The sequence below is a fragment of the Zootoca vivipara genome, chromosome 12, assembly GCF_963506605.1.
Source record: "Zootoca vivipara chromosome 12, rZooViv1.1, whole genome shotgun sequence".
Taxonomy (NCBI): Eukaryota; Metazoa; Chordata; class Lepidosauria; order Squamata; family Lacertidae; genus Zootoca; species Zootoca vivipara.
This window is the reverse complement of record NC_083287.1, coordinates 49,307,071-49,332,750: the sequence shown is the minus strand read 5'-3', so window position 1 is coordinate 49,332,750 and position 25,680 is coordinate 49,307,071. Positions and strand designations below refer to the sequence as shown.

At 41.7% G+C, this 25,680-nt stretch overlaps 1 protein-coding gene across 2 annotated transcripts; it reads left to right on the top strand.

Annotated features, from left to right (window-relative positions):
- Nucleotides 1–1,305: 1,305 nt before the first annotated feature.
- Nucleotides 1,306–25,680, top strand: NUB1 (negative regulator of ubiquitin like proteins 1). Of its 2 annotated transcripts, XM_035129392.2 has the most exons (16): nucleotides 1,307–1,618; nucleotides 8,462–8,584; nucleotides 8,681–8,848; nucleotides 9,426–9,484; nucleotides 10,093–10,163; nucleotides 11,521–11,715; nucleotides 12,752–12,840; nucleotides 12,974–13,080; nucleotides 14,514–14,700; nucleotides 16,412–16,519; nucleotides 16,736–16,888; nucleotides 17,499–17,645; nucleotides 18,235–18,327; nucleotides 18,853–19,033; nucleotides 21,688–21,729; nucleotides 23,437–25,680. In XM_035129392.2, the coding sequence occupies exons 2-16, from the start codon at nucleotides 8,468–8,470 to the stop codon at nucleotides 23,607–23,609; spliced, it is 1,890 nt and encodes a 629-aa protein (XP_034985283.2). In that variant the 5' UTR covers nucleotides 1,307–1,618; nucleotides 8,462–8,467; the 3' UTR covers nucleotides 23,610–25,680. The 2 variants fall into 2 exon arrangements, with proteins under 2 accessions (XP_034985284.2, XP_034985283.2); XM_035129393.2 differs by lacking the exon at nucleotides 21,688–21,729 and having other exon boundaries at nucleotides 1,306–1,618.

Genomic DNA, 25,680 nt, shown 5'->3' with positions numbered 1-25,680 from the left:
ATGTTGGTTGTTCTTTAAGATGCTACAGAAATCCATTTTCCTACAACAGTCATGTGCTTCTGGGCCAGCCACTAAATGCACAAAGGGGCGGGGGGGGGGGAGTTGAGAATTCCATTATCTGCAACATACATTTAAAGCACATGGTTTCTTCCAAATAATCCTGGGAATTGTAGTTTACCCCTCAAGCATCTTTAGCAAACTACATTTTGCAGGATTTGGGGCAGGGAGACATATGTTTAAAATGCACAGTACAGATGTTACCCAAATGTCAAAGTGAGTACTATATTGTGATTTCTAAATAAAGTAGTTGGTAAACACCCTTTTTAACCAACATTTTGCAAAACATGGAGCAAACTTTTGAATCTGCAGACCAGAATAGATTGTTTGTGACATTTTTGCTGGTCATAATTAAGGTGGTTTTTTTTTACTGTTGATTTGTGTTTTTCCTATGTGCTAACATACCTTCCTTTGCTTTTTTATACTATCTATATGTATGTATAGATACACACACACCACACAAAAATTCACAAAGCGAGGTCAGGTTTCCCACTCTCCCCCTTGCCAGTTCTGCCAACTTTGGCTATCCACCCACACCTAGGACAAAAAGGGCTCACAACCTAACAGCAGAATCCTATACATGCCTCGCTCGTGTTTACTGTACTTAATATTGTGTGCACACACCGCCTATGGGGCCTGCAGCCTAAAATGTGTGCTCCTTAAAAGTTTCTGCTAGGAAGCAGTAGGTAAGCACCATGAGTGCCACCATTTTTTATTTTAAAAACAGGAGCCTTTCAAAAATGTGGCCCCTCCATGAGGATCCAGGAGGGCATCAACAAAAGAACGGGGCCTTTTCTGCAATGGCTCCGTTCTTGTGGAATTCTCTCTCCAGGGAAGCTAGCCTGGTGCCTTCATTACATATATTTAGGCGCTAGGAGAAAACCTTCCCCTTCTCCGCCACCTTTCGCTAATTCAATCTATGGACTTCTAAACTGTTGTGTGTTCCAGGCACCGAGTGGTGGTGTTTTTGTTCCGTTACTATGGTGTGTATTTTTGTGCTTTTACGCTGTAAGCAGCCCCTGTGGTCCTCGGACGAACGGGCAGCACATAAATATTCCAACTCCGTTCCGCTCCTGAGGAAAGCGGAGAAGGACCCTCCCGTCGTTGCCGTTAGATTTTTAAACGAGTGCGTGAAGCGATGCGCACACCTGGCTGAGGCAACGGTTGGCTCCTCCCTCGTGTGACGTAGGTCGGCGGCGCGTGCGAAAGAAGGCGGCGAGCCTTTCGACGCCACAAACGAAAGAAGAACTAAAATGGCGGCGGCGACAGCGGCTGCGTCTCGGGAGCGCCGTTCCCGGTCACATGACCGCCCGATCTGGGAGGGGGAGCCGGGAGTGTTTTCTCTTTCATTTCCGACGGGCTTCCACACGTAGGAGACCCGGCAGCGCCTTCTGTTCCTTGTCAGAACCTGGGTCTGGCGGCGGGTGGATCGCCGAGGGGCGGCGGCGGCGGCCGGGAGGCGGAGACGCGTCTCCACCCAGCGCGTGCCGCTCTGGACGCGCCCTCCTCCCCCGCCGCCGCCACTGGGAGCGGAGCGGGGCGGAGAGAGGAAAGCGTTCAGGTGAGTGACGGCCAGCGGCGTCCCATAAGCAGCCGTGGGGAGAGGAGGCCCCCCCCTCTGTTTTCAACAAAGCCCCTCTGGCCTGGAGGAGGGAGGGGGTGGCAAAAGGCTGCTTCAACAGTCACCTTAACCACAAATATTAACAGCAGCTCCCTACAAATGCTCTCTGCATAGGGGGCAGGGTGGGCTCAAAATGTCTTCATAAAGGATTTTAATCTGCATTTTGACAGCATACTCCCCAAAAGTGGCTAACCTATAAAAGTATACAATGCAGTCTGAAAATCTAAAATGCACATTTCATAATAGTACTAAAACCTAAACTGACATGGCCTTGAGATCTTTTGATGAAGGGTGGTATATTTAAATCTAATAAATTTAAATTTAAAAATGCACGCATACCCCACACACTGTGTCCCCAGGGAGGTGGGATCTGACTTGACCCGTCTGCCTCATCTCTGGGGAAGCACTTAATTCCCTTCCTCACACACACACACACACACACACCGAGTTAAATCAGTTGGGTGCTGGCTTGTGGCATTTATGTGCTGCCAAAAGCATCCAATCAAGGTGGTTCGGGGTTAAAAAGCACTGGGCACACGCACCCAAACACATCATTAAACCAGCAGGGTCATTAAAGGTGGCCAACCCAGATGACCTCCTGATTGAGCATTTGTTCTGAGGTGGTTGTGGGGAGGTCATGTGGCGTCTCCCGCAGTTGCTTATAACCACACTTTCCAGCACGGTGCCCCCTCACTTTTCGGTACTGCAAAAAGTCAGATTTTTAGAAGCAAGTTTGTGGTGTGTGAGCTTGAAATGTGTTTTGGTTGCAGAACCTGAATTTATTTGCTTGGTAGGCATCTGAATCCCGCCCTTTCCTCATATGGCCTCCAAGGAAGAATTTAAGCAAAATAAATAGAATAAAACACTTTTGCAGTCAAATAGAACCCAGGTGGCGCTGTGGGTTAAACCACTGAGCCTAGGGCTTGCTGATCAGAAGGTCAGCGGTTTGAATCCCTGTGACGGGGTGAGCTCCCGTTGCTCGGTCCCAGCTCCTGCCAACCTAGAAGTTCGAAAGCACGTCAAAATGCAAGTAGATAAATAGGAACCGCTACAGCGGGAAGGTAAACAGTGTTTCCGTGTGCTGCTCTGGTTCACCAGAAGTGGCTTTGTCATGCTGGCCACATGACCTGGAAGCTATACGCTGGCTCCCTCGGCCAATAATGCGAGATGAGCGCGCAACCCCAGAGTCGGTCACAACTGGACCTTTACCTTTAGGAATATCAGTTGGGGCAGGGCGCCGCAGAATTAAAAAATTGTCATGAAAGTAAAAATGTAGTAAAATGTAGTAAATGTAGAAAGTAAAAAAAAAGTACATCATGGCAATGTACTATGTAAAACTTGGGAAAATGAAACTTTTCACCCCATGCCTAAAAGATGATAGCATATGCCCCGGGCAAATTGTCAACTTGCAACATTTCTCTTTAGTTTCCTTGTGCCTGTGTCTTTTAATAGGAACCTGACTCATGAAAATGACACCACTGAAGCTTTTCCTGCTGCTTAGCTCCATGTACACAATTCATTTTTAGTTCAACGGTGTAGCTTTTCTCCAGAATTGTGATTACTTCAGACCTGCAGATGACAGGCAGTATACAAATTTAATAAATAACAATAGGCATTTGAAACTCCTCCCCTCTAAGGGATCATTGACACCTTTTCCCCCCCACATGCACCCACCCACAACATCACTGGACAGATGTGACTACAGTACACCAACATTGCTGGGACTGTTTTCAAATGGGCACACTGCAGAGCAATGCAGAATCAATCTGCAATAAGCTTTTACTTTCAGAATGAATTATGTTTAAAGGCCAAGGGCACAAAGCCCTGCGCCATCAGCCAGTCCTTAGCCTGCCTTAGGTGGTTGAAATATAATGCTTTGTTTAGTCGTTTAGTCGTGTCCGACTCTTCGTGACCCCATGGACCATAGCACGCCAGGCACTCCTGTCTTGCACTGCCTCCCGCAGTTTGGTCAAACTCATGTTCGTAGCTTCGAGAACACTGTCCAACCATCTTGTCCTCTGTCGTCCCCTTCTCCTAGTGCCCTCAATCTTTCCCAACATCAGGGTCTTTTCCAAGGATTCTTCTCTTCTCATGAGGTGGCCAAAGTATTGGAGCCTCAGCTTCACGATCTGTCCTTCCAGGGAGCACTCAGGGCTGATTTCCTTAAGAATGGATAGGTTTGATCTTCTTGCAGTCCATGGGACTCTCAAGAGTCTCCTCCAGCACCATAATTCAAAAGCATCAATTCTTCGGCGATCAGCCTTCTTTATGGTCCAGCTCTCACTTCCATACATCACTACTGGGAAAACCATAGCTTTAACTATACGGACCTTTGTCGGCAAAGTGATGTCTCTGCTTTTTAAGATGCTGTCTAGGTTTGTCATTGCTTTTCTCCCAAGAAGCAGGCGTCTTTTAATTTCGTGACTGCTGTCACCATCTGCAGTGATCAAGGAGCCCAAGAAAGTAAAATCTCTCACTGCCTCCATTTCTTCCCCTTCTATTTGCCAGGAGGTGATGGGACCAGTGGCCATGATCTTGGTTTTTTTGATGTTGAGCTTCAGACCATATTTTGCGCTCTCCTCTTTCACCCTCATTAAAAGGTTCTTTAATTCCTCCTCGCTTTCTGCCATCAAGGTTGTGTCATCTGCATATCTGAGGTTGTTGATATTTCTTCCGGCAATCTTAATTCCGGCTTGGGATTCATCTAGTCCAGCCTTTCGCATGATGAATTCTGCATATAAGTTAAATAAGCAGGGAGACAATATACAACCTTGTCGTACTCCTTTCCCAATTTTGAACCAATCAGTTGTTCCATATCCAGTTCTAACTGTAGCTTCTTGTCCCACATAGAGATTTCTCAGGAGACAGATGAGGTGATCAGGCACACCCATTTCTTTAAGAACTTGCCATAGTTTGCTGTGGTCGACACAGTCAAAGGCTTTTGCATAGTCAATGAAGCAGAAGTAGACGTTTTTCTGGAACTCTCTAGCTTTCTCCATAATCCAGCGCATGTTTGCTATTTGGTCTCTGGTTCCTCTGCCCTTTCGAAATCCAGCTTGCACTTCTGGGAGTTCTCGGTCCACATACTGCCTAAGCCTGCCTTGTAGAATTTTAAGCATAACCTTGCTAGCGTGTGAAATGAGCGCAATTGTGCGGTAGTTGGAGCATTCTTTGGCACTGCCCTTCTTTGGAATTGGGATGTAGACTGATCTTCTCCAATCCTCTGGCCATTGCTGAGTTTTCCAAACTTGCTGGCATATTGGGTGTAGCACCTTAACAGCATCATCTTTTAAAATTTTAAATAGTTCAGCTGGAATATCATCACTTCCACTGGAAGTGGAAATATAATATCCTGTGCTATAGGCCTGCTGGTTTCTGGTAGACTCTTTTAAACAGCCATGTGACAGATTAAAAGCCAAAGGCAGCAGTCTTCCTGAAGTTTAAGTCTTCCCGCTTTGATCTCTGCATGTCACACAGCTATTAAAATGCAAGAGGGAACTGGCAACTTGGTGGGATGAGCAGAGGGGTTAGATCAGTTGCTAATTGATGTGTGTTTCATGCAATGTTCTCATCAAAAAAATATAATTCAGTGCACCTCCCTCATTGGTTTTCTTACAGAGGCACTGTCTTTAAAGTTCGCTCATATATTTACAGCGTCTGTCTGAGAAGTAGAAGTTTCACACAATAAAACATTAATAGAAATGTTTCCTCATGGAGTCTCCTTCCATTTCAGTGTCAATGGCAGTGCGATAAATGGATATGAACCAAACTCTAGAAATGAAAGCAAAACTAATGAATCAGTTTTACTGCCTTACCCCAAGTGGCAGATGGCAGCATTTTAAAGATCTTCGCCAGATCTTTTAGCAGCCATAAATGAGTCTCTTGACTCTTGAAGAGGCTCTGCATGTAGATTTCTTTCACACAATGTTCTCAGTTTCCGTCCTTTCATTTGTCCTGCTCTTTAATATCTTCCACCACCACCCCTTTCTGTTTTTCTCATCTGGCTCAAACAGAAAAGGCAATGCCAGTCAAGACCACATATTTGGTTGATTTTGTAGAAGGAATCAAAAGTTAAGCCCCTGACCTTCTGCTTATCCATATGGTGACAGAAAGAGAAAGTCCATGAAGAAATTAGGAGTTGCTTTTCTCTGGCTTCCTACTTTCATCACAACTTCAAAAATATCAGCATGTTGGCAGGATATTTTGGCTATGTCTGTAAAATCTGGCAGCAGCTCTGGCTGCGCTGGGATCATTGGCAGATACTAAAGTGTGGAAGGCATGGTAGAGATGGAAAAGAGAAGTAGCAACAGCTGAAGTCCTCAGACCACTTCCTCTATAGAGTTGTGAATCTTGCAAGATAAAAGGGGTTTAAAGATTGCAGCATTTGAAATTTCTGTTTTGCCCTTTTTGGTGCCAACTTTTAATTTGGCCCCTGTAGTGCAGCCTCTGGTGACAGCTTGATCTGCATACATTTGCAGGTGGTCATGTTTTTCTTCCTGCTATCAAAAGCTTCCAAATGCTGATTTCTGCAAATCAAGCTGCTGTTTAAGGCACAAGAGCAGCCCAAGCAAGCTATTCTGGTCAGCTGTCATCCAATGCCAATCCAGTTTAGTTAGAACTTCTCCCAGGCTTTACACAGTCAGCTGCATTAAATCCTGCTAAGATTTTAGTTTGAGTAGATTTCAGAGCTGATATGACATTTTATCCTGGGTAAAGATGTGAAGCTGTGTTGGAGCATTGATTCAGCATCCATCTCCATGTATCTTAAATTTCCAAGCAAATACATTAGTTCTTTCTGTGATTGCAGGCATAAGATTTCAACCTGACAATGGTTTTTATAAGATTGGTTTACAAGAAGAGAACAGCTATATGGAGCAAATAAAAACATGTTAAATCATTAACAAACATCAGTTCCAAGTTTATTGGCTGTTTGCTACTCAGCATCAGCTGAGTGCTTTTGTTTGTTGCTTGCTTGTATAATGTTCTTTGCAACTTCCATTTCATTTTTGCCACCAAAAATACAGGCATCATAGCTTCATATTTTTTGTAAGTTTCAGGATTGCACTATTTCACTCCCTCCCTTTTCCGTAGCTACAACAATCAGTTTCCTTGTTAGGAAGAAAGTCTTAGAAATGTGAGATGAATTAATGCACCATAATATGAATAATATGGGGAGGAAGAGAGCCATGCATGACACCCTGATTTTGAAGGAAAGGTGGTATATAAAAAGGAAAAAATAAAATATATAACTAAATTAAAAACAGTTTGATAACTGGTGCAATTTCTTTGCTACACCTGCACTAAAAGAAACAGTTCCACTTCTCTGCCTCCCCCCCTTTAGCAGTCTATCATTAACTGTCATGTGGGAAAGATCCTGGTGTTTTGTTAAAATGCATAAGTGAGTGCTGTTTGTAAGCTGTTTTCTATGATTTATAACCTGAAAGGCAGGATATAAACAATTGTAACAAAGCCATAATATATTGGAAGCTATTTTGCACCAAGTCAAGACAATGGTCCATCATTCTCGGTATTATTGATGCCAGGGTGGATTTGATTTAAATCAAACTGATTTAAATCACGATTTAAATCACTAGTCAGTAAGGCTTGATTTAAATCATAGTTGATTTAAATCATAAAGACTAATTCTTGCTGGTATAACTTTATTATGCAAGTAGATGAAGATTTTTAGAATAACAACTTTTCATATTAGTTTTTTTATCCCCAGTTTAATAGGTTAATCATTCATATTTGGACAACTTTACTGTTGTACTTAGGAAGGAGAAAAATAATCATTACCTTAATAATAACAATCTAAATAGATTTATTCAACTGAAACAATAACATTTCAGCAAATGTTATTTGCTTAAACAAACATCCATGTTTGTTAACTAATTTGGCTAAACAAAAACAAAATATATATATTTTAAGAAACTTAGACTGTCAGCCCAGCCTACACATGAAAAACTTAAATACTGTCCACTCCAAACAATCAGAAAAATATTGTTTCTATTCTATTCACTGAACTTCTTGAAACTTAGCACTGAAGGGGTTGTTTCTGTATTCATAGGTTTGTAGAACAATAGGATTAAGGTCTTTTTCTCAACTCTGTTCATGTTATAACATTTTTGCTGTGAAGAAGAGGCATGTGATCTCTGTTACAGAGTCAAATTCAGTTTTGAGAACTGCAAAAGTAAACCAAGCACCTGTGATAATATCTTGTAGGCAGAGAAACTGCCCAATAATCTTACAAAAACCTCTGGAAGAGGTGAATGGATTAATGGAATTTATTTACCCCAAAAATTAAACATATACAACCTTATACTACATAATTAAAAAACTAATCTTTATTTCATGATGGAATAACCTTTGGATGGTAATATGTTTTCCTCAAAAAGCATTTTATTTAAAAAAATCCAATTTAAATAAAAAAAAATCGATTTAAATAAAAAAAATTCGATTTTTTTTGATTTTTTTAAAAAAATCATTGATTTTTATCCACCCTGATTGATGCTGACTAGAAGTAGCTTTCCAAGGTTCCAGGCAGGTCTTTCTCACTAGGAGATGCTAGGGGTTGAACCTAGGATTTACTGTATGCAAAGCATGTCATTTTCTACCAAGCCATTCCTGTACTTCATCAGTTTCTGAACCATTTAAACAAGCAAGTTTCTTTTTGGGATAAGAGGAAGTAGAATATGCATTTTGATGCAGCCTATCTACAAGATTACGATGCCCATTTCAGCAACTAGTGCACATCGGACTGAGCATTTTGATTTTGTTTCCTAGGTAAAAATGGCACAGAACAAATACCTCGCAGCAAAACTGAAAAACTATTTGCGAGAAGACAAAATTCAGCTATGGAAACCCCCATATACAAACAGCTACCAGGAGGCGGGTGAGGAGCTGAAGGCAAGTAGTCTGTGGCTGGCATATTGTTGCTGCTTTTTACTTTGTGCAAATTTACTGCTTTCATTTCTTAACAGATCCTTTTTTTAATCATCCTAGGATCTCGCACTGCAATATTCAGCCAGGCTAAATTGTAATGACAATGAAATAGAGGCCCTCCTGGAAGAGATACGCTCCAAAGCAGTCGAGCGAGGAACGAAAAATGAAGCTTATAAGATGACGGGAGTTGCGACGCTTGAAGTAGCCTTGCCTACAAGGATGGGTAAAGTAAGCAATTGTTTAATATTCTCAAAAGAAGCATATATAATACGCTCAGTAATTGCTGTGGATGTGTAACGAATGGAAACATTTCATGTGTACAGAACAGGCAGATAAGCTGCCTTGAAATGGGTCTTCTCTTTGCCTTATGTAGGGGGTGATGGAGTAAGGAGCCACTCGATTGGACAGCTCAGTTGGTTAGAGCACGGTGCTGATCACCCCAAGGTCTCAGGTTCGATCCCTATATGGGATAGTTGCATATTCCTGTATTGCAGGGGGTTGGCTAGATGATTCTCAGAACAATTTCCAACTGCATAATTCTAATATTCAGTGATTGGACTTCTTTTGTTTTACCTTAAGGCTTCATTGCATGGAACTTCACAGTTGGAAAGGATAAAGCATTGAGTCTAGTGCTTTTAAAAACCAATTTACAGATTTGACATTGGGCTCAAATAGCCCTAACATAAACCATTGTTTAGAATAAAAACACTCAATTCCGGAAAGAAATTTGGATTTGTTGAATTTTGTAAGTCTCCTTGGAAGGAACCACACAGTTCACTTTAACTTGGCAATTATATCTCTGCAGGCAAGAAAAAATGTGCTGGAGACAAATTTGGTCATCACAGGCAAGGAGCTCAGATCTCAGTAAGTAATTACCATTTGCCTTTTTGAGGTTTTCTTCCCTACCCACCTTTTATATAGTTTTTTATACCATATAATCTGGGTCTGGTGTATTCATATTTGACATTTAACTTAGTAATGCCTCCTAAATTGAGCACAGTAATGGCACCTTGGGCATATTTTGCAAATATTTTTATCAAAAGGTGCAGGTGAATTTTGTGCATATTTTTTCAAAAGTAAGTCTCTGTGAATTCATTGGGATTTACTCGTGGGGTTATAGCCCTGTGTGATTATCAGTTGAAACAAGAACAGGACTGACGAACCCTCTTGCTTCTGTGTGGTTCTTGGTCTATAGCAGTGGTTCTCAAACTCCCCCCATCCCCATGGACCACTTGAAAACCTCTTAAGGGTCTTGGTGGACCACTTAATGATTTTTTTCTGCCTGTTGTAGTAAATTTAATGAGTCAACTTCCTCTCTGTGTGGTAAAAATGTGTGAAAATTTATTCAGAAAAAAATATTTTAAAATTCAGCATTTCCCCCCCAGAAAAGTAAGTTAGAAGTCAAAAAAATATACAAACTAATATCCTGTTAAAACTGAACAGCATTTAATATCTATTGCTCTGCTTCACAGAATAGCACAAGCATATGGATTGGAAGAAAATTGCATCAAAATAATTATAAATAAGAAGCAGCTTGACTTGGGTATGTATCTTATAGTTTCAGATATGGCGACCATTTTGTGCACATATGATTGACATGCAACTGCCAACACACACACTGCTTTTGGCCCCGGAAGACGGCAGAGGTGGAGCAGGCTTATATGTGACTGCTGACATGCACAGTGACCTGGAACGCAACCCTGGTGCAAATGGGGAATAGGCTATATCTAGATATATATATAAATGCTCCCACTGCATGCGCGGATGTAACACCCTTCCTCCGTAACCGCTGAACCGAAATGCAACAAATTAGGACAAAGCGTACCTTGCCCATCAGGGAGCGATCTGGCATAAAAAATTTTCCAGAAAAGCACACCTTTCATACCTAAAATAATGATTAAACACAAAGAAGGTGGTGCGCAAATTAGACATCACCAGCAGAAACTCTGAAGACTCCAGCAGCATCCAATAGAAAGGCAGATCACACACTGTCGCCAGCAAAAGCTCTGAAGGGCGGCGCCAAATAATGATATCATCAACCGAACAACTGAAACCACCAAAGCGGCCATTACCAGACAACCCACGGCGTCAGGCTGGGGCCGAGGAATGGAGATACAGGGTAGAGGCCTTGGCTCGCATTTAAATACTAGCCCAAGCCAAGGCCAACAGACTAGGCCTCAGCTCTACTTTACAGCCCACAGACTAGGCCTTGGCTCTACTTCACAGACTAGGCCTCGCCTCTAAAGCCTACAAACTAGGCCTCAGCTCTACTTTACAGCCCACAGACTAGGCCTCAGCTCTAATTTACAGCCTATACACTAGGCCTCGGCCCTACTTTACAGCCCGCAGACTAGGCCTTGGCTCTACTTTACAGACTAGGACTGAGGTTCACTTTACAGACAAGGCCTCAGTTCTACAGCCCTTTAAATACTACCCCGAGGGGAGCCCGGGGTGGGGGGAGGAGGGGCCCAAATAGGTCATGGGCTGATATAGGGTGGGGGGAGCCATGGGGTGGGGGGGAAGGGGGACAGGATACCTCATGGGTCACCACAGGATGGGAGTAATCACAGGGATGAGACACAACCGGGAGGGGGGAGAAAACACATAGTCCAGGGGGAAACGAACACATCCTCCCCCTTTCCTGGGAAACAAGGACCCTGAGTGAGGCACAGCAATGTGTCATGGATCGTCACAGGGTGGGGGCAGCCACAGGGATAACCCACAGCAACACATGGGAGGGTCAACTAGTTGACTATAAAGTGTTATGCAGCTGCAGCCTGTATTTTAATTGAAGCTGTGTCGGGTTTTATTTGTTTCTTTTCAGCCATACATTTAAAAAACTTTTAATCCCATATTCCTCCAGCTGACTTTGGCACATTAAACCTGCCTCCATTTTACAGGAAAGACTCTAGAGGAGCAAGGTGTGACGCACAATGTCAAGGTCATGGTGCTTGAGCTAAAACTGTCCGAAGAGGAAACCAGGAAGAAAGTCCGCAATGAGGAAATGGAACAGGAGGAAGAGGCTGTGAAGAAAAAAGAAATGAACAAAAGGATGCAAAGGACAAAAAAAGGCTTAGAAATACTTGCAGAGCGAGGTAAGGAGCGCTTGTAAATCCCATCATTAGCAGTACAGATTAAAATTCCATTTAAAGAAGACTAATGAAATGGAAATGGCATTGTCCTGCTTTGCAAATAGTGTGAAGATGCATGTCGTTCTTAAAAAGAGTCACAGCTGGTTTTTCTCTCAGTGTAAGCCCAGATCTGCTTTTCCCTCAACTGACATACCAGCAATTGCAATCCTGGAAAACCCATCAGCCTTGCCCTTCCTTCATGCTTCAGGCAGTTTGTGTGTGTTTTGTTCACTTACAGCAGAAAGGAGGGGCCTTTTGGCCCAGAAGGCCATAGCATTATATCCCACCCCATGGGTCACCCACTCCTAACTTGGACAGGTGCTCCACAAGGCTACCACATTTCTTTGGTCATGGTTCTAAAATCCAGAATGGCCCATCCAACTGAATGGTTGTACGTGTGTTATCCCAACTAGGAGTTTGTCACTGTCCATGAGTGTGAGACACCTGGTTTGCATGTAATGCTAAATATATTATTTATTTCTTTTATTTTATTTATTGTTTATACCCCACCCATCTGGCTTGGTTTCCCCAGCCACTCTGGGCGGCTCCCAATAGAATATTAAAAACACGATAAATCAAACATTACAAACTTATTTAAACAGGGCTGTCTTCAGATGTTTTCTAAAAGTCAGGTAGTTGTTTATTTCCATTACATCTGATGGGAGGGCGTTCCACAGGGCAGGAAAAAGACCTCAATTTCTTTTGGACAGAGTTGTGTATTATTAAGAACCTCATTCAGGAACCACAAAATACCTACTTAAAAAAAAAAAAAAGATCTAGCACAATAATCAGTTATTTCTCGTGGCAATTGATTTATCCAAAAATTAATACAGATGTGTTGTATACAAAACAAGAACAATCCAGTGAAGCAGGCCATTGTATTTTACAGATGGAATATTGAGAAACAGTGTCTTGGTCTATACATTATTGGAATTTAAGGGAGCCAGAGCTAATCCTGCAAAAACACAGATTTCCTCATTTTCTGCCTGATCTGTTTCAGAGGATTCTATGGATCCCGACAGAGCACCTTACCTGGACATAGCAAACCAAACCGGAAGAACAATCAAGATTCCCCCACAAGCAAAAAAAGTGAGTGTATGCTGTGAATAAGTTGTTCTTTCTGTTTTGTTCTTTTCCCTGAAGAACAGGAAAGGCTTGCTTTTAATTGCAGTTTGTGCTAAGGTTTAGTGTTAGTCAAATGCTTTTCCCTCCACCCCCACAGGCTCTTTTCTTAGCCATGGGCTATCATGAAAAGGGCAGAGCATTGCTGAAGAAAAAAGATTATGCTATGGCGCTGCCGTTCCTGTTGGATGCAGATAAACATTTCTGGTGAGAACCTCTTGGTACTTTTAAAAGAACTTTGGATATGGTACTTGGTACTTTTAAAAGAACTTTACAGCGCAATCCCGTAATGTTCTTTTAAAAAGAACTGACAGTGTATCGCTACTATAACCAGGAGATGACCCACATGGGAAAGAAAGGAGGGCATGTCAGAAATAAAAAAAAATTCAGCAAAAACTCCAGCCACATTTCTATTGTCCTTAGCAACATCACCCCTGCCCACAAATCCCAGGACATAGCTGAAACAATGCTGCACACCACTCAGAAACGAAAGGAACTAACCATGTCAGCCAGTCTGGGATGAAGCCATGATAACACCATGCCCCACCAACATGCACAGCGCCCAACAGCATGTCACAGTGGGTGCCCCAACCAGTGGATTGCAGAAGCATCAAGCGTGCAGCTCCTGAGAGATGTGAGAGAGCCCTTCTGGAAAGAGCTCAGCACCCCAAATACCACTATATTTGCACACACTGGTTGATAGGCTCTAGCAGAAATTAATAATCATAATCTTCCTCTGTGCCACCCACAACATTTTCTGCACAAGTCTTTAGGCGATGGAAAATATTACATGGTTAAATTGTACTCATCTATATGTAGCCCACCCTCGGACTGCATGATTAAGGGTGTGCTTCAAATGCCTATAAATAAACCCAGTCTCATTTTGGTTCTTTCTTTGCCATCTTACTCATAGCGGCGGCGGCCATGTATCTGGCATTTCTGTGCTGATACAGTGGTGTGTTCTCTGAATCCTATTGCCCAGGCGTGCAGAACCAATCATCCAGGAATTGCATGCTGGCAGTAGGAGGGGCCAAAATAAGACCGGGTGCAGCCGTACCCTCCAAAATCATGCCTAATTGCTTTGTGTGGGTAATCTTCACGGAGACTGCTTCTGGGAGAGTTACCCTTCCTTCCCTAATTGCACTGTTAAGAAAAATTCCCACAGCAATTGGGCTGGAAACTGCCTTCTATTTGCACCAGTGGAAGGCGTTTTCAAGCCTGTGTGAGGTGGGGTGGGCTGCAGCTAAGATAGAAAGGCCCCTGCTGGCTGCTACCACCCTTCCTACAGCCCCTAGGCCAACGGAGTTTCAGTCAAGAACTGTACCCTTAACCACTTTGCTACACTAATGCACCAGACTTTTAAGGAAAATAATTGTATTTTGCAGCATTGCACATTTTATAAAAAAAAATTCTTCCAGTAGCACCTTAGAGACCAACTAAGTTTGTCATTGGTTTGAGCTCATACCAATGACAAACTTAGTTGGTCCCTATGGTGCTACTGGAAGGAATTTTTTTATTTTGTTTCGACTACCGCAGACCAACATGGCTACCTACCTGCAACTGCACATTTTATGTTCATGTAAATTCTACTGGTGGCTGAGCCTCTTTGGAATACCAATCATTTTCTTGTTGTGTTTCAGTGAATGTGGTTCAGACCTCCTGAACACTGTTGATAATTACGCAGTGTTGCAGCTGGACATCGTCTGGTGCTACTTCCACTTGGGTCAGCTGGATTGCCTTGATGATGCTGAGAAAAAGCTCCTTGCAGCTCATGATTGTTTCAGGAGGTGTTACGGAGAGAACCACGAAAGACTGGTCACTATAAAAGTAGGCTAAAGAGGATGGTGTGTGGTTGTGGCAGGGTGTAATTCACTCGCCCTTGTTATAGAAAAATGTGTGTTGGAAATCTGAACTGTCACACTAGAGCTTGGTTGCCTTTGGTACTCGGGACTTGCTTCTTGCTTTTCCCAAGGAAGGAGTGTGGTCTTGAGAACCAGAGGCATGAATACAAAATCTCAGAAAGGAAGCGCATTCACAAAAGATGCATTGAATCCAGGACTGATTCTGTAAGATCACCTGCTTGGGTGTCTTCGTTCCGAAACAGATGTTTATGTTGTTCTTCTGACATGGCATTTTTTGCACATCATGGAACACAGGAGTAACTCTGAGAATTGCACTTATTAGACTTCTGCAAAGGCTAGGGCACAGGTGAGGAACCTGTGGTCCTCTACGGTTTGGACTCCAGTTCCTATCACCCCCAGTCAGCATGGCCAGTGGTCAGGGATAGTGGAAATTGTAGCAACTCAGGAGAGTTGCATGTTCTCAGTCCTTGAAAAATCCAAGCAGAAAACCCAGTTGCGCTGTTAACACTCTTACTAAGGATACCATGGTGTGGATACCTGTGGGCCCCTCTCAAAGAGCAACAGTCCTAGGGCCTCTGTTCTACCAATCTGGTTAGAAAGCCTGAAAGGACTGTATAAACTCTACTGAGTGAAGATTGTGGACTTCTGAAATTCTGTTGTTGCATACAAATGGCCTCACGTTCTGTAGCTCCTTTTATACTCTCCAGTTATCTGTCCCTTGAGGTTCCGTATCTTGAATTTGCACGACAAGCAAAGAAAAGGAATAATCCTCCAACTCAGAGCAGTCATTCAGCCCTACTTTTCCAATTAATGTTAACAAAAGTAATGCAATCTGATCCCTGTGTAATCCGGTGGGAAGGTGCTTCCAAAGATTAAGCGAAATGCAGAAGCGTTTAGCTGGAGCATTCCAGCTGTGCCCATTGAAGTGAAAGGGAGTTGTACAAGCACCAGGGGGCTCTTGCACAGTTGCCATTTGTTTCGATGGGACTTGTCCGGCCTGATGGTTTTTCACAAAGCATCATTACAGATCCAAAATAAACTAGGCTCTAAGGCTGGGTTCCCAGCGCAGCATCCATCGGCACCACAGTGCCCTCCTACACATCAGTCTCATTAAGAACCCATTCCCCTCCTAATTTCTAAATTGAGGTGTGTGGGGTTTGTTTTGCTTTTGAGTGGAGCTGCTTGTTTGAACAGGTACCTGTTTTTTATGGAGGGGATCTTGCTTTTTTTGTCCGTGTTTTATCTGTTCTTTTGCAAGGTGTAGGTGTCTGGGGGCAGGTTCCTGAGCATCGCCAGTTTTTCTTCTGTGAAATAGGTATATTTGTGGTGGGTGCCCATGACAGTTTTTGAGATTCCCAGATGTCCCCAGGCCCAAAAGGTTGAGCATATTTTCTCCCCTTTCAATGCCTTTTGAGTGGCTAACCCACATACAGCGAATGACAGAGAAAACAAAAAAATGTACATGTGCTTATTATTGTTAGGAAGCTCTTCATTATTGAATGACTTTCACATTAAGCCTTTTCTAGATTATTGGTTGCATGTCTGGTTTTCAGCTTATTTGACATTACAGGCTATTTACCTATATTCAAGCCTGATCTTTAACCAGTCCATTTCATGGGATTCTTTGTAGAGAACTCATTTAAGTTTACCATTTATAAATGCTTTCTTTTCTTTAGGGAAGCTCTGGGAGAGAGAAGGCTTTGTTTCTAAGGCTGTACTTGCTTCAAGGAATAAGCCATTATCATAATGGCAGAGAGAGGGAGGCTGGTGAAAATCTTCAAAGGGTAAGTTTCTGTGTTTAGTGTCGGACTTAATAATTCCTCCCTAAGCCTGCGCAGTTGCCTGGAAGGAGGCCCCTTTGAACACAAGTCATGAAGCATCAGATTCCCAGTGTTATTTTTCCCAAATAGCCTGTAAGCAGAAAAACTCTTTTTCTTCATATTTTATTCATTCCCTTGAACAGAAGTGTATTTTTCCTTTTCCCTTCTTTTTCTACACAGGCACATGCCTTGTTTAAAGAGTTGTGCATCGATCCTGACAAGATAAATAGCTTGTTACTACTGGGATTCTCTGCTCAGGAAGCCCGCCTGGGTCTCCGAGCTTGCGATGGGAATGTGGACCATGCTGCCAGTCACATTTCCAACAGGAGAGAGGTACCGTAAGGGTCTGTTTTGTATTATTGTGGTGCAGCAAGTGGGGAAACATGAGGAAAAGCTAAATGCCACCAGCATTGGATGTGTGTGTGTGTGTGTTGCTGCATGACAAAAAAAAACCACTGAAGAAACCTCAGAGAGGTTTCCGCATAATGACCAAATGGGTGGATCCCACAATTAAAGAGGCAGAGCTGTTCTCACTTACATGTTGCTTTTCCCATTTAAAAAGGTCATGGGCTGAATTTTTAAGCAGCTTCTGAACTTCTGAATTTAATGAACAATTTGATCATCCTTGGGTAGAAACCTCTGAGAGAGGTGAAAAAAGAAACTTGTTCAAAATCTGTGCTGCACGAACCCTTTTTGATTGTAGACTTTCTGTGCATTCCCTTTGCATTCTCACTTCCTTGAGAACTCTTGCACCAAGTAAGGTTCACTGTAAGGACGCGAGCAAGAAACAGTTGTAATGGGAAGAAATGCACTTGAGTCAAAGAATAAATCTTACCAACACAGAAAATATATCCACCAGGAGTGTGTGTGAGTATGTAACTAGCTTATATAATAAATAGCTTTCTCTCTCCACACCTCCCCCCTCAAACCCCCACTTGTAAAGGAAAAAGCTCAAATAAGAAGAGAGGAGAAAGCTAAAAGAAGAAAGCGATTGGAGGACATTAACTCCTTGAAGAGTATGGGCTATTCAGAGCGAACTGCCAGAGAAGCTCTTCATAATGCAAAAGGAGACCTTGAACTAGCAGTTAAGGTAAATGCTTTTTCCAAACTTTTATTAAACTGCAAAAGAAGAATCCCACATTCAGTTGAAGTGCATAAAAAGAAATTCTGTTGGCTTTATAGTTTCTCTGGCCTTCTTCACTTTTACGGATCCTAACGTTCAATCCCAACCTGGTGAATCAGGTTTCACTGTGCACTAATGTGTAGTCTTGAACATGATCATTGGACCTGGACAAAACTCTTGATTCTAGGAGTTTCTTACCAAGCCTCTCTGTGCCTGGATCTGCAAAATGAAACAAATGGAATTCAGCCACAAACGAGTTCACTGAGCAAATAAGGAAGAGGGAGTGTCAAGCTCCATTTGATGATCCAATGCCTGTTGTTTTGCCCCTAGAAAATGGAAAGGGTGGCCAATAAAGCAAGAAATAATGGCTGTCTTTGTGGCTACTCTTCAGGAGTCCTACACTGAGGGTGGTCAGTGGCACCCAAAATGAGATGGAGGAGATGCATATAGTATCCCACCCCACCCTCTAATTGGTTTTTTTGACAATCATAACTTTTGTGTGAACTGGGGAGGCATAAATTTGTTTGGTATATATACTCACTGTTTTCTGCTCTAGATTATGCTTGAAAACCCCCACCTACTCCTGTCAGATGATGACGATCCAGTGCCAGGGAACCAGTTTCAAGTTCCCCAGGAAAGTATTGATCAAGTAAGTCCAGAGAATACAGTAAGCTTACATTTAAGAAAAATAAATCCAGTGACACTTAGGGTTATCGGGCATTGTTCTCCTTCTATTACAGTTCATTGCAAGCTACTATTTACTTCAGTATAGCCAATTAGTAGACCGTAGGAATATTTACAATCCGTGGTGCATTTTCCCAAAACCCATGCCTCTTGCATTGTGGAAACATTGTGGAACAAGAGCTGAGAGCGTGGAGTTTGTATATGGGATGTACACTTCAGACTCCCATTCAGCCATGCAGTGTAGCCTTAGGCAACTGTTCTCTCTAGGTGGAATCCAAATTAAAGTCATTCTTGGAGTGAGACTTGTTGAAATCAGTGATGCTTAAGTTAGTGATGACTTGGGTCTAAATCTGGCCACGCGCTCTCTTTTTGTGTTACCGTAACCTTGCTTATCAAGCTGTTTTGACATGAAAATGCCATGTTGCCCTCCTTGGAGGAAGGGTCCAATGGCTGGTGATGTGTATTTCTTCCTTGTCTTTTTATTGCCTAGTTGGTGTATATGGGCTTTACTCCTGAAGCAGCGGAGCAAGCTCTGAAAGTGTTTAAAGGCAACATTCAGCTGGCTGTGCAAATGCTTGCTCATTATGGGGGATCTCTCCCAGCTGAATTGCAGACCACTTCAGATAGCATCACTCCCTCAGATGAATCCAGTTCGTCAAAAGACTCTGCAGGTAAAGGAGCTTGCTGCAGGGTTGGGTGGGTGAGATACTCTGGGGTGATGAAACCAGGAGTGAAGAGGGAATTATGTTGCATGCATAGTGCTGGTTGAGACAAGGAAGATGGAGCACAGAAATACTGGGAAATTTCCTTGTCCATGGGCAGCTTCATACGTGTTTGGACTGTAGCAGCAAGGGATGCCTCGTATATGTGATAGAATATTACAAGAATAATGTTAAGTCAGACGCTGCACTATAAAGTTGAGGCGATTCACACATTCAGCTGTGAGTTCTTTATCACACGATGCATGTGCGAACTGTTCCCCATTTCTCAAATTGCTTAGTTTTCCATATTGCTTGGCACCGTAAAACAAGACAGCTTTACAGAAGGATTTCTGATGGTATGCACTGGAGGCCTTTGAATTAGACTCTTAGTGTTATTGCGCAGCTGATAGGTTTGAGTGGGATAGCTCAGTTGGTAGAGCATGAGACTTAATCTCAGAACATGGGTTCAAGACCCACATTGGGTAAAAGATTTCTATATTGCAGGGGGTTGGACTAGATGATCCTTGTGTTCCTTTTCGACTCTACAATTCTGTGACTTGCAAATAAGATACATACCGGTATCCAGTAAAAAAACCAAAAGCCTAACCTCAACCACATTTAATTGCTGCAGTTACTCTGACAGCATTATTTATTTATTACGGTATTAATTAATTAATTAATTGATTAATTAATTTATACCCCACCTTTCCACCAGAGCCAAGTCTTAAGGATGCTTACAAAAATTAAAACAAGCACTAATTAAACACAGAAAGCTAAAACAAATAAAAGATGAGTTAAAAAGTAATTGAAACAATATTTAAAAAATCCTAAATATAAATATTAAAAACTGTAAAAACAGCACAGCACTATTAAATAATGACAATATTTCCTGATGGGAAATTTGTGGTTCCAAACATCACTAACGCTGCCCATTTCTTAGGCTGCTGAGACACTGCATCATCCTGACCTGTCTGTACATCCATAATGGCTAATAGTTTTGTCATAAGCATTATGTGCACAATTTTTCTGCACTATACATTGGTAAATGGTAATTTTTGAATATAATAATAATAATAATAATATATTATTATTATTATTATTATTATTATTAATTCACTTTCCCATAAATCATCTTACTATTTTCATTGTTATCAGGAGAGATACCAAAAGTGGTGAGTTAGTTGTTGACAGTTTGAGAGATACTAAGCATGTTTTTTATATAAAAGAATAGGGGAGTACTCTGATGTGCTCTCTGGACTTCTTTGAGCAGGTTCCAAATTTGAAAGTCCTGAAACTATGGTGGTGGGTGGGTTTGTATAGTTTCCTGAACTTTGATACATGTCATAAATCTTCCTATAATGAATATATTGCAGAGGCAGGTCCTTCTGGGCCCTTCCTAGGTCATAAAGCCTGAGACTTCTTTTGCCACCTTAATATCTTTATAGAAGATCACTGAAGTTATTGGAGATGACTCTGAAGCCCACTTGTTCCCTAACAACATCCTTGTACTACTTAGGCTATGTATAGATAGATATTTTTTCATGTGTGTATATAGACTAGGAACATCCCATTCTTTCTGGTGGATTGCTAGTCTTTGCTATCCAGTATCATAGCAGATATCCTGACTGGACTTCCACCATTGACACAGAGAACTTAATATGGCTATGCATTAATGTTAATTCCCATTGCTGTCTGGCGATGCCATTCCCTTGTCCCTCCATCTCCATTATGAAACCTCAGCTTTGATGCCAGGGATTTTGGTAGGTCCAAATGAAGTAGTTTATAATTGCTTGAATCAAGTTCAGCTTTTCTTCCTTGGGCAGTTTTATTATAAAGTTACGAAAGAAAGAAAAACTTAGGAAGGCGTGCATTTTTAGCACTGTTGTCCTGCCCAGCAGAGTTATGTTTTTAATTTTGACCACTCTAGTATTTGCTGTTTCACCTTGAATATGAGGGTATTATTTTTGACCATTTATTTTTTCTGTCGTTAGAAAAAGTGCCCCGGGTATCTCCCTATGTTTGGCTTTCCACTTAGCTTTACATCAGTGGGCAATTTCCACTTCAGTTGTGTCTCTGTTTACTCAGACTTGTCAAAACCCATATGCTGCCAGAACTCAAAAAACCTTTAAGAGCTCATTTAACTGTGACAAGGTTAAGGCTCTCCAACCATGTGTCTTCCACCCTAAGTCATCCTGTGGACTTTAGGGTACAACGCTGATCAATACATCAGATACCAAAGATGGAGGGAGCCTTGTTTTATGCCTCTCTGAAAATAGACTGTCCTTGACTACTGCCCATTGCCCAGAATGCCACCTGTAAAATGAATCTATCCAAATTCTTATCCCATACGTTTTAAGTTTATCTAAAGCACATCTTAAAATATTACATCTCCTTTCTGCATCTTCTATGCATTCATTAATGGAGAAATGGACACAGTTGGTTATACCAATTACTACACCTTTTGGTTTTGTTCATGGGGGAGCAGGCTGCTTATGTAAAAATTAGATCAAATTCCTCCCTTAAGAAAAGAGAGCTGTCATTTTTAATGGGTTGTTCAACCCACTTACATTCAAGCTCATCCATTTGAAATTACTCATTTTTTATTTTATTTTTTCTAAAAAAAGAGAAAAGGAAAAAGAGAAAAGAAGAAAGAGGAAAAACTCAAGGTAATAACGGCCTTCCTATTATCACTAATTGCTTGTCGGAATGAGATGAAAAATTATAATTAAACGCAAAGATGGCGCCCTAAAATTCCCCACTGTATCTTCAGGGCAGCACTGCCTTCACAATATTCTTTATTTCTTATATCCTCTGTTGTCATGTCATTTAAAACTACACTTTCAACCTCCTCTGAGCTTACATATATACCCCTTGCCTCTTGCACTGAGTGATAGTCAGCTCTCTTTAATAACTTCCATTAATTTAAAGAGAAACCCCAATTTGTATATTCACTTTTCTTTACCTAATGTTGGTTTAAAAAATGTAATTTCCTCCTTTTCAAGTATAAACCTGAATAAACTAAAACTTCCAATCATTCTACCATCAATTTAGGGATTTTGTATGGTGTATTTTCCTCTAAATCTTTCCTTTGCCCGTTCTATAATTTTACTAAGCGATTTTAAGGCATGTTGGTTTTTCCTAAAACAGGCATCCCCAAACTTCGGCCCTCCAGATGTTTTTGACTACAATTCCCATCTTCCCCGACCACTGGTCCTGTTAACTAGGGATCATGGGAGTTGTAGGCCAAAACATCTGGAGGGCCGCAGTTTGGGGATGCCTGTTCTAAAATGTTTATTTAAGATCCTATGCCCATTTTCCTAGAAGTAAGCCCCTCTGAACACAGTGGGCCTTTGAGTAAGCATGCACAGGATTGTGTTGTAAAAGCTTTAACAATCTTTGCTTTGGTCTTTAATACCTGAACTTATACATGTAGTGATCAGTTCCTTTGGACTGCAATCCCATACACACTCCTTTGGAGTAAGTCCTACTATGACTTAATTCTGAATAGACATGTATAGGATGCTTTTACATAAAGAACTAGCTCAGCTCCATTTCCTTTCTTAAGTCTTCTTACTCTGTTGATACCCTGTTCTTATGCTTCTGTCGTCTATATCCTCTTGAGGGATCTGAGAAATTATCTGCTGTCTCTTCTTGTTCATTAAAACTTTCACTTGTATGTGAAAGGCTCTTACAAATTTGTTTGTACTTGTCAGAATTCCTGGATTCCTTTTTGCATTTTAACCGCTTTCTGTCCTAATACTGAATTTGATCTATGCTTGAACGCTCGAAATCTAAAGAGCTTACTTTCAAACGTTTGCTTCTGCTTCATGCATGGGTTTTATAATGGGTTGCATGTAGCCAATGCTGGTTCTACTCCGAGTAGGCCCATTGAAATTAATGGACATAACTAACTTAGGTCCATTGAGTTGGATACAACCCACTAAATGATATTTTTCTTTAAATATTAGCTCTTTATCCATAAAAAAAGTCTTGCACAGTGATATAGCTTGACCCTTGAATAGCTTCCAGGGTCAAGTCAGTAGCATCTTGGGGTGGTTCTCCTCCCCCCTTTTGTTCTGTTAATGTTCACAATACTGTTGTCAGTAATTAGTTACAGGTCTGGACGTTATGGATATAATCCCTGCTTCTCACCCCCCCACTGATATTGTGCTTGATACAATCTGGAAAAGGTTTAAGTCTGAACAGTACATCTCAACTATTGACCAGATTAGATGAGAGATTCCTAAAAAGCCTTGTACCAAATCAGATTGTTGATGCAAAGTACTGTTGCAGAAGAGCTAACGTTATGGTGAGGGGCCTTTTGAATTAGAGACTTTTCCGTCGTGTGTGCTACATGCCTGTCTTCTTTGCAGGCACTTCCGGGGCTTCAACTGATGAAGACATGGAAGTAGATGCTGTCAATGAAATCTTAGAGGACATCCCAGAGCACGAAGAAGATTATCTGGACCTAACTCTGGAAGAGGAAGAGCTTGTCATCAATGAATACCTCTCTTACATACAGCACCTGCAAACACAGTCCCAGTAGGCAAATTCTGAAAGACTCCAGTATCACTTACATGAACCAGCTTTTGGGGGGCTTAGATACAGGGGGGAAATTAGTTGCATGTAAGTCGCAGTGAAGTCAGTGGGTCAAGTTGGTCATGACTAATTTTAAGTGTAATGTACTTAGTCTAGATTAGGACCGTGGACTTCTAATACTTAGATTGCAAATATGTCTGACCCTCTTTTTGCCAAATGCCTTAAGTTAAGTCAGTTGCATATTTTTTTAAAACAAACACTGGCATGAGTAAAACTGTAGTACTATTAATCTAGAGTGATACTGGAGGGGAATACATTTAATTGTAGAACAAAAATATTTGCAGAAGAAATATTTTTATAGAGAGCTTCGATATATTATATTGGTGTGAAATGCATCTATTTAATTAGTAGAGCAAATAAAATCAGTTCTGCATACATTCACAAAACCCAGATTTCTTTTAAAACCACAGATGATCTGATTGTGGCAGCACATACATAGTATCCACTGTGACTAGCTCTGATATCTTCTGGTTGCAGAAATAGAGACCTAAGTGTATAGATTTTGTCCATTCTTACAGAGCTTTTTCTGGCCATCCTGTATTCTAGAGCCAGCTGTAAATCTATTGTGCATGGACTTTAAACAGTTCCTTTTTTCAATAATGCAGTAGCAACCAATAACCCCCCCCCCACCAACCCATCACATTTATTGAAGTTTCCCCATAAAGCTCAGGATTGCCCACTTGGAAGTGGTAGGCATTGAAGTTAATTATCTTTAAAGGAAGAGGCTCTTGGGCAGTGTCCCATGTTGCTTTTCCCTGCTGATGCTTTTCCCTGGAAAAGTGATGCAAGTGTGCATATTCATAGTATACAAATAGCCAGACATGTGTTTGAACTTCAATTGCAGCACATCAGTTTAAGAGGCTTTTGTTTCAAGGGGGTCCAACTGCAGCCATTTTGAGACCTCTTCCCCTTGTCAAAATGCAAATGAAAGCAATACTGCAAGCAGAGCTTTTAGAAATGGGCTGGTGGGTTCTCCTGAGCCTGTTCAAGGAGAAAATTGTGTGGCCTCACTTGCACTAAATCAAACCATGACTTAGCAAAAAGGAACAAGCATGCCAGGCACTCAGAGCAAATATCATGGTCACTAGGCCGTGGTTCAGTTTAGCGCTGTGAGTGAACGTAGATTTGTGGTGTGTCTCCCTGAAACAAACCACTAGTGGTGAATCCAGAACAAACCACAAACTTGGATTCACACACAACACCAAGCCCAAACCATGCCTTAGCTCTGGGTAAAATGGCAGCAGCAGGACAAGGGGAGGAGTGAAAGGGCTGTGGTTTTTGCTCTGGGTACCAGCACACCTGCTCATTTTTGACAAGCCATAATTTGGCTTAGTGTTATGCGCAACCTGTGACATGGTCTTTAGACTAGGCTGTGCTTGTTCAGTAGTTCCAAAATTTAAGGTTTCTTGCCTTAAAAATAGAAGTGTGTTAAAAGTAGAAAGGCAGGCGCCATGCTGTGTTAAACCAGCGGCCCATCCAGTTCAGTACTGATGACTCATGCCATGATTGGCTCTGAGGGATCTCATGCAAAGAAACACCTTTTCCAGTTTTTGCAATATCCCGTAACTGCTAAATTTGTGTCTTCAGTAATTCATCCTGCACTGTGCTCACTGCTGATTAGCAAACCTTGGAAAATTAACTTGCAAATTGCAGCCATAGGGAGCTTGTAGGTGGCTTCGATCTGGACAGGGTTGGCAATGTGGTATGATTCTTCCTTGTACTGCTGGCTTACAAATCACTCCCCTCCTTTATCCTTCCAATGCAAATTGGATTGAGGGGTGATGTTGTCACCTAACTTGTTTTTTTTTTAAGCGTTTGCTGAATTCATCCTGGATACCACACACCAGGCCAAGTTGGTGGTGTGACTGTGGACCTCAACTTAAGCCCCTCTTGATAACCAGACAGGGAACTACTGGTTGTAGTGGTGATGTAGACACAATCTTATGTGCATTTATGTATAACACCAGTTTTTGCAGCTATAAACACGGGGCAGTAAATAAAGAATTGTTGGTAAAAAA